The following is a 13,768-nucleotide window of genomic DNA, read 5'->3' on the forward strand; positions in this document are numbered from 1 at the left end:
TGGCTTTCTCGGCCACATCTGTCCAGGGGGATGCCATTCAGCAGACCAGACTGGACAATTGTAACAACAGACGCCAGCCTTCTAGGTTGGGGGCGCCGTCTGGAATTCTCTGAAGGCTCAGGGACAATGGAGTCAGGAGGAGAGTCTCCTGCCAATAAACATTCTGGAATTGAGAGCAGTTCTCAATGCCCTCCTGGCTTGGCCCCAGTTGACAACTCGGAGGTTCATCAGGTTTCAGTCGGACAACATCACGACTGTAGCTTACATCAACCATCAGGGAGGGACAAGAAGCTCCCTAGCAATGATGGAAGTATCAAAGATAATTCGCTGGGCAGAGTCTCACTCTTGCCACCTGTCAGCAATCCACATCCCGGGAGAGGAGAACTGGGAGGTGGATTTCTTAAGTTGTCAGACTTTTCATCCGGGGGAGTGGGAACTTCATCCGGAGGTAATGCTTCGACGTTTGGGCAAACCAGAGATAGATCTCATGGCGTCTCGACAGAACGCCAAGCTTCCTCGTTACGGGTCCGGATCCAGGAGCAGTCCTAATAGATGCCCTGACAGCACCTTGGGACTTCAGGATGGCTTATGTGTTTCCACCCTTCCCGATGCTTCCTCGATTGATTGCCAGAATCAAACAGGAGAGAGCATCAGTGATTCTAATAGCGCCTGCGTGGCCACGCAGGACTTGGTATGCAGACCTGGTGGACATGTCATCCTGTCCACCTTGGTCTCTACCTCTGAAACAGGACCTCCTGATACAGGGCCCTTTCAAACATCAAAATCTAACTTCTCTGAAGCTGACTGCTTGGAAATTGAACGTTTGATTTTATCAAGACGTGGGTTTTCTGAGTCAGTTATTGACACCTTAATACAGGCTAGGAAGCCTGTTACCAGAAAGATTTACCATAAGATATGGCGTAAATACCTATATTGGTGTGAATCCAAAGGTTACTCTTGGAGTAAGGTTAGGATTCCTAGGATATTGTCTTTTCTACAAGAAGGTTTAGAAAAGGGTTTATCTGCTAGTTCATTAAAGGGACAGATCTCAGCTCTGTCCATTCTGTTACACAAACGTCTGTCAGAAGTGCCAGACGTTCAGGCTTTGGCCAGGATTAAGCCTGTGTTTAAAACTGTTGCTCCGCCATGGAGTTTAAACCTTGTTCTTAACGTTTTACAGGGTGTTCCGTTTGAACCCCTCCATTCCATTGATATAAAGTTGTTATCTTGGAAAGTTCTATTTTTAATGGCTATTTCCTCGGCTCGAAGAGTCTCTGAGTTATCAGCCTTACATTGTGATTCTCCTTATTTGATTTTTCATTCGGATAAGGTAGTTCTGCGCACTAAACCTGGGTTCTTACCTAAGGTAGTCACTAACAGGAATATCAATCAAGAGATTGTTGTTCCTTCTTTGTGTCCAAATCCTTCTTCAAAGAAGGAACGTCTTCTGCACAATCTGGATGTAGTTCGTGCCCTAAAGTTTTACTTACAGGCAACTAAGGAATTTCGACAAACGTCTTCCCTGTTTGTCGTTTACTCTGGTCAGAGGAGAGGTCAAAAGGCTTCTGCTACCTCTTTCTTTTTGGCTTCGTAGCATAATTCGTTTAGCCTATGAGACTGCTGGACAGCAGCCTCCTGAAAGAATTACAGCTCATTCCACTAGAGCTGTGGCTTCCACTTGGGCCTTTAAGAATGAGGCCTCTGTTGAACAGATTTGCAAGGCTGCAACTTGGTCTTCGCTTCATACTTTTTCCAAATTTTACAAATTTGACACTTTTGCTTCCTCGGAGGCTATTTTTGGGAGAAAGGTTCTTCAGGCAGTGGTTCCTTCTGTATAAAGAGCCTGCCTATCCCTCCCGTCATCCGTGTACTTTTGCTTTGGTATTGGTATCCCAGAAGTAATGATGACCCGTGGACTGATCACACTTAACAGAAGAAAACATAATTTATGCTTACCTGATAAATTCCTTTCTTCTGTAGTGTGATCAGTCCACGGCCCGCCCTGTTTTTTAAGGCAGGTAAATATTTTTTAAATTATACTCCAGTCACCACTACACCCTTGGTTTCTCCTTTCTCGTTGGTCCTTGGTCGAGTGACTGGGAGTGACGTAGAGGGGAGGAGCTATATGCAGCTCTGCTTGGTGAATCCTCTTGCACTTCCTGTTGGGGAGGAGTAATATCCCAGAAGTAATGATGACCCGTGGACTGATCACACTACAGAAGAAAGGAATTTATCAGGTAAGCATAAATTATGTTTTCGCCAGTCTTCTGCCCTGTTTGTTTGTTTCTCTGGAAAGAAGGCTACTGCTACTTCTTTCCCTATGGTTGAGAAGTATAATTAATTTTGCTTATGAGACTGCGGGTCAACAGCCTCCTGAGAGAATTCCAGCTCATTCCACTAGGGCTGTCTCCTCTTCTTGGACTTTCAAAAATGAAGCTTCTGTGGAACAGATTTGCAAGGCTGCATTTGGTCCCCCTCTGCATACTTTTTCCAAATTTGATACTTTTGGGCGAGAGGTTCTTAAAGTAGTGGTGTCTTCTGTTTAGGTCTGCCTGTCTTGTTCTCCCTCCCTATTAATTTCGTGGAATGAAGTTATGGACTCTTCATATTTTAGGAAAGAAAACAAAATTTATGCTTACCTGATTTCTTTCTTTCCAGATATTAAGACAGTTAAATTTTTTAAAGAAATTAAGACAGTTATATTTTTTACTAAACCTCAGGCACTTCTACACCTTTGAAGTGGTAGCGGTAGATGGCGCAGGTCTATAGGAAATTTCAATCTCTCTAATGAACACACTCAAGACCAGCAGATATCATGCAACTTATGGAGTGAGTATACTGCACCTTTATTAATTGGCTTTTATACACACTCCAAGCCTTTTTTCTCTCTTTATTCATTAGAGAGATTGAAATTTCCAATAGACCTGCGCCATCTACCACAGTCTTTGGGGAGAGGCTGTAAGAAGGCAGCGGTCCAATTTAAAGGAGAGTATCCGTTCTTAGTTCATTTGTAACAGAATATAGTATTTACCATCTTGCATTATCTGTACATTTTATTTTTTTTGTTATTGTACCTCTACACCTTTGTGTTCCTTTTTCCATTTCCCTTCTGTAAAATGACTGGGGGTTATGGGTAGGGAAGTGACACTTTTACAGCTTTGCTGTGGTGCTCTTTGCCACCTCCTGCTGGCCAGGAGGGATATTCCCACTAGTAATTGGAATAACGTTGTGGACTCTCCATATCCGGAAAGAGAAATTTATCAGGTAAGCATAAATTTTTGTTTTTATAGTAATAAAGGCAGGAGTATATTTTATTAAATTATAACTTACCTTTTAGTGTCACCCTGTTAATGTAAGTATAGTTTCTTAACCTGCACTTGACCTGATTTAGGTTGCAAAAACAAATCTTTTGTTGGTGTTTAATAAAAATGTATTATAATACTGCATATTTTAGTTCTCATAATGCTAGTCTTGCGTTCTTTTGGGTTTTTTTAATGGCTTGCTTTTGTTGCGTTTTTTTTTTTGTTTTTTTTTTTTTTTAAAGGAAGATGTAGATACTTTTATGAAGAAACCTGGAAATGAAACCGCTGAAGCAGTACTTCGGAAACTCGATGAGCAGTATCAGAAATATAAATTTATGGAACTTAATCTCTCTCAAAAGAAAAGAAGGTATGTTTGTACATGTGTGTAGTTATTTTTTTGGCCTAGGTAAAAAAAAAAAGTGTGGATAATATTAGGCATTTCATTTTACAGGCTAAAAGGTCAGATTCCGGAAATTAAGCAGACTTTGGAAATTCTAAAGCACATGCAGAAGAAAAAGGTAAGAAATTTAAAAATGTCTGCATTTGATCAAATATGTGGTTCAAGGAGAATTTTGCATTATGAAGTGCATCAAGTCCACAATAAAAAATGCAATTTGCAAATTCTTTTTGAAGATTGTAATTTTCTTTTCTCTATTTGCACAGCACAAACTGTATCAACTATTGTATTGTCCGTTAATTCATTTATCAATTAAATTAGATAATGGGAATAGATAAAACTGAAAATGTATTATGTACTCCACTTTAGCCACACTCCTAGGTCTGGTAATAGACAAGGAGGTGGTGTAGGTATTTTACTTTCCTCTCGTTGCACCTTTCAACAAATACATCCCATCTTTTCCCTCACATTTTCCTCATTCGAAACCCACATTCGCTTATTCTCTCCTCTTTCTATACGTGTTGCAGTCATATACCGTCCTCCTGGCTCCTCAACTCAATTTCTAGATCACTTGGCTGCCTGGCTACCTTATTTCCTTTCCTCAGACACCCCTTCCCTCATTCTTGGCGAATTCAACATCCCTCTTGACAATCCCACTGCCTCCTCTGCAAAACAACTTCTGCAACTCACTTCCTCTTTCGGTTTGTCACAATGGACTGATTCTCCCACTCACAAAGATGGTCACTCCCTTGACCTGATCTTTAGCTATCGATGCGCACTCTCAAACTTCACAAACTCCCCTTTTCCTCTTTCTGACATCTCCTTACTTGCAACATATCATCCCTCCCTACAACTCTCCCTCCTTCTGCTCCTCACACCAAACTTCACAGAAGCATTATGTCATTGGATCAACAATTGCTTTCTAATTCCCTCAAATCTCTCCTCTCATCCTTCTCCTCCTTTTCCTGCCTTGACCAATCTATTTTCCACTATAATTCCACCCTTACATCCGTCCTTGACAATCTCGCCCCTCTTACCATAGCTCGGAAATCACACTCATCCTCAGCCCTGGCATACTCCTGACACGATACCTACACAGATGCTCCCGTACTGTTGAGCGGCACTTGAGAAAGTCTAGGAGTTATCTTGAACTCCTACTATTCTGCCCTTAATCTCCATAAGCAACACTACTTCTCTACTCTTATCTTTCTTCAAACCCAAAACGTTTGTTCTCCACTTTCAATACCCTTCTCTGCCCTCCCCCACCTCCTAATACAACTTCTCTGTCAGCTCAAGACTGCCAGCCACTTCAATAACAAAATCGACTCCATCAGAAATGAAATCAGCTCTCAACATAATACCATTCTCTTACCCCCTCAAATGCTCTCAATCAAACACAACCCCACATAACCTTAAACTTAGCTCATTCTCCCCTGTTACTGAGGAAGTTTCGGCACTTATACTGCACTCTCACCTCACTACCTGTCCTCTTGACCCTATCCCCACACAGCTACTCCCCCCCTCCCTCTCTGCTACCCTTACCCCTATACTCGCACACTTTCAACCTCTCCCTCAGCACCGATATATTTCCCTCATCGTTGAAACATGCACTGGTCACACCTATCCTCAAGAAACCTTCCCTTGATCCTACCTCTCCATCCAACTACCGCCCTATTTCCCTCCTCCCTCTTGCCTCAAAGCTTCTCGAAAAACTAGTTTATGCACGCCTATCCCATTTCCTTACAATAAACTCCCTCCTTGACCCACTGCAATCTGGATTTCGTCCCCATCACTCCAGAGACAGCAATTGTTAAGGTTACCAACGACCTACTTACAGGAAAATCAAAAGGCCACTTCTCTCTGCTTATCCTCCTTGATCTGTCCGCAGCCTTTGACACTGTTGACCACCCTCTTTTGCTCCAATCCTTCGGCATCTGACACAGCCCTCTCATGGCTCTCTTCCTACCTGTCAAACCGTACCTTTTTAGTGTAGCCTTCTCTGGGGCCTCCTCTGCCCCGTCACCACTTTCTGTCGGAGTACCGCAATGCTCTGTCCTCGGTCCCCTTCTCAATCTACACGTCATCACTAGGTTCCCTAATAAAGTCCCACGGTTTACAATATCATTTGTATGCCAACGACGCCCAAATCTACTTCTCTGCACCAGACCTATCTCCTTCCTTGCTAACCCGTGTCACTAACTGTCTTTCTCATGTCTCTAGCTGGATGTCCTCTCACTACCTCAAGCTAAATCTCTCCAAAACTGGGCTTCTTATTTTCCCCCTTCTTTAAAACTCCACCCCCAATCTGTCGACAACTCCATCATTACCCCTACCCCTCATGCCCGATGTCTCGGGGTCACATTTGACTCAGATCTTTCTTTCACTCCTTACATTCAGTCCTTGGCTAAAGCCTGCCGCTTCCACCTTAACATCTCTAAAATTAGACACTTCCTTACACAAGACACAACTAAGATTTTAATCCACTCTTTCTTTCCCGCCTCGATTACTGCAACTCTGTCCTCTGGTCTCCCCACTTGCCGTCTAGCTCCTTTACAATCCATAATGAATGCCTCTGCCAGACTCATCTTCCTTACAAGTCGCTCTTCATCGGCTGCACCTCTCTGCCAATCCCTTCACTGGCTTCCTTTTGCCTCAAGGATCAAACACAAAATTCTCACTCTGACATACAAAGCCCTCAACTGCACTACCCCCCCCCCCCCCCCCCATATCTCAGACCATGTCTCTAGATACTCTCCCTCCTGTCCCTTTCGCTCTGTTCATGACCTACTCTCCTCCTCTCTTGTCACCTCATCACACTCCCGTTTACAGGACTTCTCCAGACTGGCTCCCATCTTGTGGAACTCTCTCTGCCTCGCTCAACAAGACTCTCCTAGTTTTTAAAGCTTCAAGCGCTCCCTAAAGACTACTGTTCAGGGATGCATACAACCTACGCTAACCTTTCTTTATACCAGTTCCTCTCCTCCATTGCTATCCCCTGAACCCCCTTAGCATGTAAGCCTAAGAGTCCAGCTGTTTGTAGATCACCTTCTTATGAGCTGACAACAGTGCAACTCTTGGCAGGGCCCTATAATTGTTTTGTTGTACTCCTATCTGAAATAAAGCTCAGGGAATAACTGTGGAATCTGTTAACACTCTACAAATAACCAATAATAAAAATATGTACTTGTCTTCTAACAGGATTCAACTGAACCAATGGAGACTCGGTTTTTATTGGCTGACAATCTTTATTGTAAAGCATCTGTACCACCTACTGATAAAGTGTGCTTGTGGTTGGGAGTAAGTATATGACTGCTGATAGGTTTTGATTGTTTTTGTGTTTTGGAATCTAAATTTGTTTATCGCTGCTTACAGTGTATGACAGGAAAGTTTCACCTATCGTTACATATTAGTGGTCACACAAAAAAAATAAATAATATATATATATATACACACACCAACTGACATTGGTACTGACCTTTAGAGCCAACATGTTTTTCATTTTGTTTTTTAATATGTAGAGAAATCTAAGAAAAGCAAGCATTTTAAGTGGATATGTCCATAATGTAAATACATTTGTTTTCAGAACATTACTTGTATTGCTTGCTTACCACAAAAAACAAATCAGTCTCTACTAGTGTCACAATGTTGCCTCAGGGCTAAATTTATATAGTTTTTGGTAATCATTTAGCCTCATAACAAATATTTTTTTTATTTTGTGACATTTTGATCGCAGTTTCCACTGTGACCACCTGGTATGAGTTAATATGGTGCACCTTTTAATTGTCCCTTGGCTGATCATTAAGGTTTTGTGGTTTTGTTTTTAAATAGCAACAAATATATTCAAACACTTCAGTACAGTTTGGCATCTACTAATTATTTTCAGTCTCTTTACCAGTTTTAGTGGCTGCCTAGTGTTTTGTAGATAAACTTAAATGTGTTAAAACATATTGTGTCGTTTTATGGTGTTGTAGTTTAGCAAGATACCATTCAGTATAATTTTTCAAACCTTAGGCCAATGTGATGCTTGAATATGATATTGATGAAGCACAAGTATTGTTAGAAAAGAACTTATCAACTGCTACAAGAAGTCTTGAATCAACGGAGGAAGATCTTGACTTTCTTCGGGACCAGTTTACTATTACAGAAGTCAGTATCCTTTTATTGTGTGTTGATCGATTTTGGTTACAAGGAACTTTTTATTTTATTTAGTTGTGTAAAAAAACTATTTCCTTCATACATTGTACACTGCATTTTCTTTGTATAAATGGTTTGTAGACAAGCTATTTATATGGCCCATCTGGTAGTGTTTTTTTTGGTAAAAATTTATAGTTTGCTTATTTTTTAAGAAGATTGTGCTGATTCAGACTCTTAAAATAATCAATGACAATCCTGTAATCAAACACAAAGTGGAATTAACAAAGCAAAAAGAAAATGTGTTAAAGTGCAATAAATAGGATATATAGTCCAGGGGTCTTTTGAATAGTGTCCTTTAAAAAGAAGAAACAAATAATGGTGAAGTCCTGTATTAGAATCCAAATAAGCAGGTGAATGAAATCGTACTCTCACAGACCCAGAGCTATGACTCAACTCTTAGTGTAAAAAGCCCAAGTATTTCTTTGAGAAATATATAGAGAAAGCCGATGAGACTCCAAATCTGATAACATTTATTAAAAAAATATAACTCACTTGGGTTAAACAGGCTAATTTGAGAACAATCTGCATTAAAACAGCATAAACATTAACAAGTGAAGGCTAGGAGTGGATAACAGTCCAAAAGAAGTCTCAATCCTCCCAGTGACTCCTAACCAAGCCCCACAGTGTCAGATGTATACTCGTGTTTACAGACTCCTGCTGGCTCCTGTTCATCTGTCTCTTCATATGCAGGGAGGGGGAGTGTCTGCTCTTGTTTTCCAAGCTCCTTTCAGTGGGTGTCCCAGATTAACCTCCTCAACCGTGCTAAACTGTGAACTTTAAGTTTTTTTTAAAAGGTTTTATACTGTATTTTTATATCTTTATTTGTGCATATTCTTCTTAAGAGTATTGTCTATTACATGCAGTTTTAAGAAAATTGGTGTATACTGTCCCTTTTAAACACTAAATTACTAAATAAATGCTAGATAGAATGATGCATTCAAAGAAAAGATTAGTCTGAGATTAACATGTAGATGTGGGGGTTTTTTTTTTTGTTTTTTTTCTTTTTCATAAATTGTTGAAATAGGGACAAAATAAGTGTAAAAGTTTGTGTCTATAAAAAAAATGGGAGTTTCCATGTTGTAACTTAGGTTACCTTCCCTGCTGTGGCCAATTAGGGACAGATGTGTAAATGTATGTATCCCTGACAATTTCCATGACTTTCATTTATAAATTATTGGGTTTTTGGATTAGCAATTTCATTTTGATCTTTTAAATAACTGAAGGACACAGTAATATTTCAGTAGTGAAATGAGGTTTATTGGATTAACAGAAAATGTGCAATATGCATCAAAACAAAATTAGACGGGTGCATAAATTTGGGCACCCCAACAGAAATATTGCATCAATATTTAGTAGATCCTCCTTTAGCAGAAATAACAGCCTCTAGACGCTTCCAATGGCCTGTAATGAGTGTCTGGATTGAAGGTATTTTGGACCATTCCTCCTTGCAAAACATCTCCAGTTCAGTTAGTGTTAATGGTTGCCGAGCATCGACGGCCCGCTTCAAATCACCCCACAGATTTCAAATGATATTCAGGTCTGGGGACTGGGATGGCCATTGCAGAATATTGTACTTGTTCCTCTGCATAAATGCCAGAGTCTATTTTGAGCAGTGTTTTGGGTCATTGTCTTGTTGAAATATCCAGCCCCGGCGTAACTTCAACTTTGTTACTGATTCCTCAAAATTATTAAGTGTGTGCTGCTATTGGGTGGAATCCATGCAACCCTCAACTTTAACAAGATCCCAGTACCGGCACTGGCCACACAGCATGATGGAACATCCACCAAATTTTACTGTGCTTGTTTTGCAACGCTGTGGTGTTTTGTTGCCATGCATAACACCCCTTGTTATGACCAAACTGTTTTAGTCCACAGCACCTTCTTCCAAAATGAAGCTGGCTTGTCGAAATGTGCGTTTGCATACCTCTAACGACTGTTTGTGGCGTGTGTGCCGAAAAGGCTTCTTCCACATCACTCTCCCATACAGCTTCTCCTTGTGCAAAGTGCGCTGAATTGTTGAATGATGCACGGTGAGATCATCTGCAGCAAGATTATGTTTGTAAGTCTTTGGAGGTAGTCTGTGGGCTATTTTTGACTGTTCTCACCATCCTTTGCCTTTCCGATATTTTACTTCGCCTGCCACTTCTGGCCTTAACGAACTGTGCCTGTGGTCTTCCATTTCCTCGCTATGTTCCTCACAGTGGACACTGACAGCTTAAATCTCTGCAATAGATTTTTGTAGCCTTCCCCTAAATCATAATGTTGATCAATCTTTGTTTTCAGGTCATTTGAAAGTGGTTCTGAGGCCCCCATGTTGCCACTCTCTTCAGAGGAGAGTCAAAGAGAATAGCAACTTGCAGTTGGCCACCTTACATACCTTTTCTCATGATTGGATGCAACTGTCTATGAAGTTCAAGGCTTAATGGGCTCACCAAACCAATTGTGTGTTCCAATTAATCAGTGCTTGGTAGTTACAGGTATTCAAAATGACAAGGGTTTCCTAAATTTATGCACCTGTCTAATTTCGTTTTGATGCATATTGCACATTTTCTGTTAATCCAATAAACCTCATTTCACTACTGAAATATTGCTGTGTCCTTCAGTTATTTGATAGATCAAAATGAAATTGCTGATCCAAACACCCAATTATTTATAAATGAAAATCATGGAAATTGTCAGATGTGCCTAAACTTTTGCATACAACTGTATGTGATGACACTTTGCTACAATGTAAAGTAGTGAGTGTACAGCCTGTATAACAGTGTAAATTCGCTGTCCCCTCAAAATAACAACACACAGACATTAATGTCTAAACTATTGGCAACAAAAGTGAGTACACCCCTAAGTGGAAATGTCCAAATTGGGCCCAATTAGCAATTTTCTCTCTCCGGTGTCATGTGACTCATTAGTGTTACAAGGTCTCTGGTGTGAATGGGGAGCAGGTGGGTTTAATTTGGTGTTAATCGCTCTCACACTCTTACTGGTCACTGGAAGTTCAACATGGCACCTCATGGGAAAGAACTCTCTGAGGATCTGAAAAAAAAAGAATTGTTGCTCTACATAAAGATGGCCTAGGCTATAAGAAGATTGCCAAGACTCTGAAACTGAGCTGCAGCACGGTGGGCAAGACCATACTGCGATTTCACAGGACAGGTTCCACTCAGAACAGGCCTCGCCATGGTCGACCAAAGTTGTGCACGTTCTCAGCGTCATATCCAGAAGTTGTCTTTGGGAAATAGGCTTATGAGTGCTGCCAGCATTGCTGCATAGGTTGAAGTGGTGGGGGGGTCAGCCTGTCGGTGCTCAGACCATACGCCACACACTGCACACATCCCAGAAGGAAGCCTCTTCTAAAGATGATGCACAAGAAAGCCTGCAAATAGTTTGCTGAAGGCAAGCAGACTAAGCAACTGGATTGCTGGAACCATGTCCTTTGGTCCGATGAGACCAAGATAAACTTATTTGGTTCAGATGGTGTCAAGCATGTGTGGCAGCAACCAGGTGAGGAGTACAAAGACAAGTGTCTTGCCTACTGTCAAGCATAGTGGTGGGAGTGTCATGGTCTGGGCCTGCATGAGTGCTGTCAGCACTGGGGAGCTACAGTTCATTGAGGGAGCCATGAATGCCAACATGTACTGTGACATACTGAAGCAGAGCATGATCCCCCTCCCTTCGAAGTATTCAGTATTCTAACATAACAACCCAAAACACACCTCCAAGACGACCACTGCCTTGCTAAAGAAGCTCAGGGTAAAGGTGATAGACTGGCCAAGCATGTATCCAAACCTAAACCCTATTGAGCATCTGTGGGGCATCCTCAAACGGAAGGTGGGGGAGCACAAGGTCTCTAACGTTTACCAGCTCTGTCATGGAGGAGTGGGAGAGGACTCCAGTGGCAACCTGTGAACTCCATGCCCAAGAGGGTTAAGGCAGTGCTGGAAAATGATGATGGCCACACAAAATATTGACATTTTGGGCCCAATTTGGACATTTCCACTAAGGGGTGTACTCACTTTTGTTGCCAACGGTTTAGACATTAATGGCTGTGTGTTGAGTTATTTTGAGGGGACAGCAAATTTACACTGTTATACAGGCTGTACACTCTCACTACTTTACATTGTAGCAAAGTGTCATTTCTTCAGTGTTGTCACATGAAAAGATATAATATATTTACAAAAACGTGAGTGTTGTACTCTTGTGAGATACAGCGTGTGTGTATGTATATCTATATATCTATCATTTAATAAATTTCATCACGCTTGAAGTCTGAAGTCCAGAGAGTGCTTTATCCTATTATATATATATATATATATATATATATATATATATATATATATATATATATATATATATATATATTTCATGTAATTAGCAAGAGTCCATGAGCTAGTGACGTATGGGATATACATTCCTACCAGGAGGGGCAAAGTTTCCCAAACCTTAAAATGCCTATAAATACACCTCTCACCACACCCACAATTCAGTCTTTACAAACTTTGCCTCCCATGGAGGTGGTGAAGTAAATTTGTGCTTGATTCTACGTTGATATGCCCTTCGTAGCAGGCTGAAGCCTGGTTTTCCTCTCAGAGTGCAGTGAATGTCAGAGGGATGTGAGAGAGTATTGCCTATTTGAATACAATGGTCTTCCTCTAGGGGATCTATTTCATAGGTTCTCTGTTATCGGTCATAGAGATTTCTTCTCCTACCTCCCTTTTCAGACCGACGATATACTCTTATATACCATTACTTCTACTGATTCTCGTTTCAGTACTGGTTTGGCTATCTACTTTATGTAGATGAGTGTCTTAGGGTAAGTAAGTCCTTTTTCTATTTATGACACTCTAAGCTATGGTTGGGCACTTTATATGTAAAGTTCTAAATATATGTGTTTAACCTTATATTTGCCATGATTCAGGATAATCAGTATTCCTTCATTCAGACTGTCAGTTTAATTTTTTGGGAAAATGCATATAAATTTCTTTTTTCTTACCTTAAATTTTCAATTGACTTTTTTTTTAAAAAAAATTGCGGGCTGTTAGGCTCGCGGGTGCAGAAAATGCTTCTATTTATTGCGTCATTTTTGGCGCGAGACTTTTTTGGCGCAAAAAGTTCGCCACCTATGATGCCGGAAGTTTTTACGTAATTGCGTCATTTTTTACGTATGTGTATTGCGGATGGTTTTTTTGGCGCCAAAAAAATATGGGCGTCATTCCTGGCGCCAGTTTTTTTTCACACTGTTTCAGTCTCACTATTCAGTTGCTTCTGGTTTCCTAGAAGCTTGTTTCATTTTGCATTTTTTCCCATTCCTGAAACTGCCATTTAAGGAATTTGATAACTTTATATGTTTTTTCTTTTACATATTGCAAGATGTCACTACCTGACCCTGGATCAGAATCTACTTCTGGAAAGACGCTGCCTGATGTCGGTTCTACCAAAGCAAAGTGCATTTGTTGTAAACTTTTGGTAACTGTTCCTCCGGCTGTTTGTGATACTTGTCATGATAAGCTTTCATACGCAGATAGTATTTCCATTAGTAATAATCCATTACCTGTTGTTCCTTCAACATCTAATGTTCAGGATGTTAATGTTAAAGAATTTGTTTCTAAATCTATTCGGAAGGCTCTGTCTGTTGTTCCTCCTTCTGCTAAACGGAAGATGTCTTTTAAAACTTCACATATTTCAGATGAATTTTTAAATGACCGCCATCATTCTGACTTATCTATTTCTGATTTGGATCTATCTGATTCAGAAGATTCTACCTCAGATATTGACACTGATAAATCTTCATATTTATTTAAGATGGAGTTTATTCGTTCTTTCCTTAAGGAAGTGTTGAATTCTTTAGATATGGAGTCTAGTCCTCTTGATATTAAAA

At 40.6% G+C, this 13,768-nt stretch overlaps 1 protein-coding gene and 1 long non-coding RNA gene across 3 annotated transcripts in view; both read left to right on the forward strand.

The window, feature by feature from the left end:
- VBP1 (VHL binding protein 1) overlaps window positions 1-13,768 on the forward strand; it is a 46,845-nt gene that overhangs the window by 19,917 nt on the left and 13,160 nt on the right. Inside the window, exons 2-5 of one of the 2 annotated variants that reach the window (XM_053699129.1) lie at window positions 3,545-3,669; window positions 3,754-3,820; window positions 6,898-6,996; window positions 7,711-7,849. In XM_053699129.1, the coding sequence (XP_053555104.1) occupies window positions 3,545-3,669; window positions 3,754-3,820; window positions 6,898-6,996; window positions 7,711-7,849 (430 nt within the window). The remainder of the gene's footprint in view (window positions 1-3,544; window positions 3,670-3,753; window positions 3,821-6,897; window positions 6,997-7,710; window positions 7,850-13,768) is intronic. The other variant, XM_053699130.1, reaches the window with a different exon arrangement.
- Window positions 9,383-10,478, forward strand: LOC128645841 (uncharacterized). The gene is made up of 2 exons (XR_008400149.1): window positions 9,383-9,952; window positions 10,177-10,478. It is a non-coding gene; the product is annotated as an uncharacterized LOC128645841 (long non-coding RNA).

This window comes from Bombina bombina, chromosome 1 (genome assembly GCF_027579735.1).
Source record: "Bombina bombina isolate aBomBom1 chromosome 1, aBomBom1.pri, whole genome shotgun sequence".
Lineage (NCBI taxonomy): Eukaryota > Metazoa > Chordata > Amphibia > Anura > Bombinatoridae > Bombina > Bombina bombina.